General features: G+C 43.9%; 1 protein-coding gene across 1 annotated transcript in view; it reads right to left on the minus strand.

The window, feature by feature from the left end:
* Positions 1-76: 76 nt before the first annotated feature.
* The window catches only part of LOC106321321, a gene marked incomplete at its 3' end in the record, with an annotated part of 6,279 nt that continues 4,436 nt past the window's right edge, over positions 77-1,919 (minus strand). Inside the window, exon 4 of the mRNA XM_013759612.1 lies at positions 77-850. Within this exon, the coding sequence (XP_013615066.1) occupies positions 77-850 (774 nt within the window). The remainder of the gene's footprint in view (positions 851-1,919) is intronic.

The raw sequence follows: 1,919 nt of genomic DNA on the forward strand, positions 1-1,919 counted from the left end.
GAATCATGTAGAGAAACTTGAGTCGTTCCTGGTTCATTGACGTGTAGCTGGTGGTGGGAATCCAATTTGAGCACACTAGCTTGTAAATGACTTGATTCGTCGGGGCCAAATACTTGGAGCTCATGGCTTCCCAACGCTGCACACGATTATCCGTCAGAAACGAGCACACTCGATCAATGTCTGCGGGCAAGTAGTCATGTTCTTCTTCAAATCCCGGAACCAGATACAGACCATTAATCAGGCTAGGCGAGAAATCAACCATAGACCCACGAAGAAACACAGCAACACCATTTCCTCTATCCTCAGCAGCACCCAAATTGGCAATAAACTCTTTCACCACATTAGGGTGAAACAGATCACTATCAATCAGAGTGTAGATCAAACCCGACCTAACTACCACCCGTTTCACATCAAACAAGTTCTCATCATTCACATCTAACCTCTGTTGAATCACAAACTCACGTGGAGCCAATTTTTCATACCTCTCAGCCGAATTGCTCGTGACGAAGCGACTCGAGAACGGAGTGATGTTGGAACGAAGCATCTCGGGGTTCTCTTGATTTCGTGCTTGGAAGATAGCACGGCTTGCTTGATAACGCGGCTCTTTGGGTTGAAAGGCTTCAACCTCGTCGTCGGTAGATGAAGAAGACGTATATGCAGCAGGCGGAGAAGACGGCGGCGGAGTGATCTCTCGCCGTTGTTTCCGGATTCGTTTGCGGGAAGGTCCGGAGGGAGCCGGAGTAGATGTTCCTCTCTCAGACAATCGGGAGCTTCTTCGGGTGGGTTGCATGTTTCGATTTGGGAGTGAGATGTATCGGAAACTGTTTTTGAGAGTGACATAACCGATGACCTAATTTCACTCAATTTAAAACATTAGCCCCAAATCAAGTAACTCGGCTCAAATAAAATAATCGCAAATAATACACTGTGTGTGATGCAATAGAACTTATGTGTAACTCATGCATGTAACCAGGAGTATAGACTTCACTTACATTTGTCTGAGAGTACGGAAGTCATGAGAATTGTGATGATAGCCAGCCTTATACACATAGACATCGATGGGTATGATGTCTGCATCTCGGGGGTATAGTCACTGAAGAACGATTTCACCACACATCTAGCTACCAAAACAGTTTTTATTGAAATCAATGAGTCAACCCAAGTCTGTAGCTATTTCTCAGCCGAGTAGCTGTCACAAACGAGATTCTACTGTGTTCATTCAGTCAACCCAACTCTGTTTTCGTACTCGCTGTATGGTCTGGAAACACACGTTAGGCTTCTTGTGTGTCTGTCTCTCCAACTCACAGACATTCACGTTTTATCTAACAGGCAATTAATACACAATTCTAATTCTAGGAAAGAGATGGAATCCAGAGACAAAGTGGGGTAACACCCTGCTCCGAAACATGTATCCCAAGAGATTGGTAACATACCTGCCCAGTCAAGACAGTGATCGATATCAGAGACAAAGTGGGGTAACACCCAGCTCCAAAACGAGTATCTATCATTCCGGGCCTTCCTTTATATATATATATATATTTTTTTTTTTTTTGAGTCACATACCTCTTTCATGAAGTTACACATGAGCCTTACCTTTGACACTTTTGCATGACCCACATTTCCTCTTATGTAACACTCATCCCCTTATGTGTTTCCTCATTCAATCAAGGCAGTGATCAATGGCTCAAACGTGAAATGAGATAACATCTCAGTTCAAGATGAGTGCCCTTCACCAGTGAATCAGAAAAGCGAGATAACAAGAGTCAAGTGACAGAACTTACACAGTAGAACTTGTTGACTCAAGGTGTTAGTGAGGGGGTAGCATCGAAGCATAGAGTCCAGCATTTTTACAGTGACTCTTCCCCCTTCTTCAGGACTTAATCAGAGTTACATGATTCCCAACGCCTTTCTAAGACCCA

The sequence above is a fragment of the Brassica oleracea genome, unplaced genomic scaffold (assembly GCF_000695525.1).
Source record: "Brassica oleracea var. oleracea cultivar TO1000 unplaced genomic scaffold, BOL UnpScaffold01430, whole genome shotgun sequence".
Classification (NCBI taxonomy): Eukaryota; Viridiplantae; Streptophyta; class Magnoliopsida; order Brassicales; family Brassicaceae; genus Brassica; species Brassica oleracea.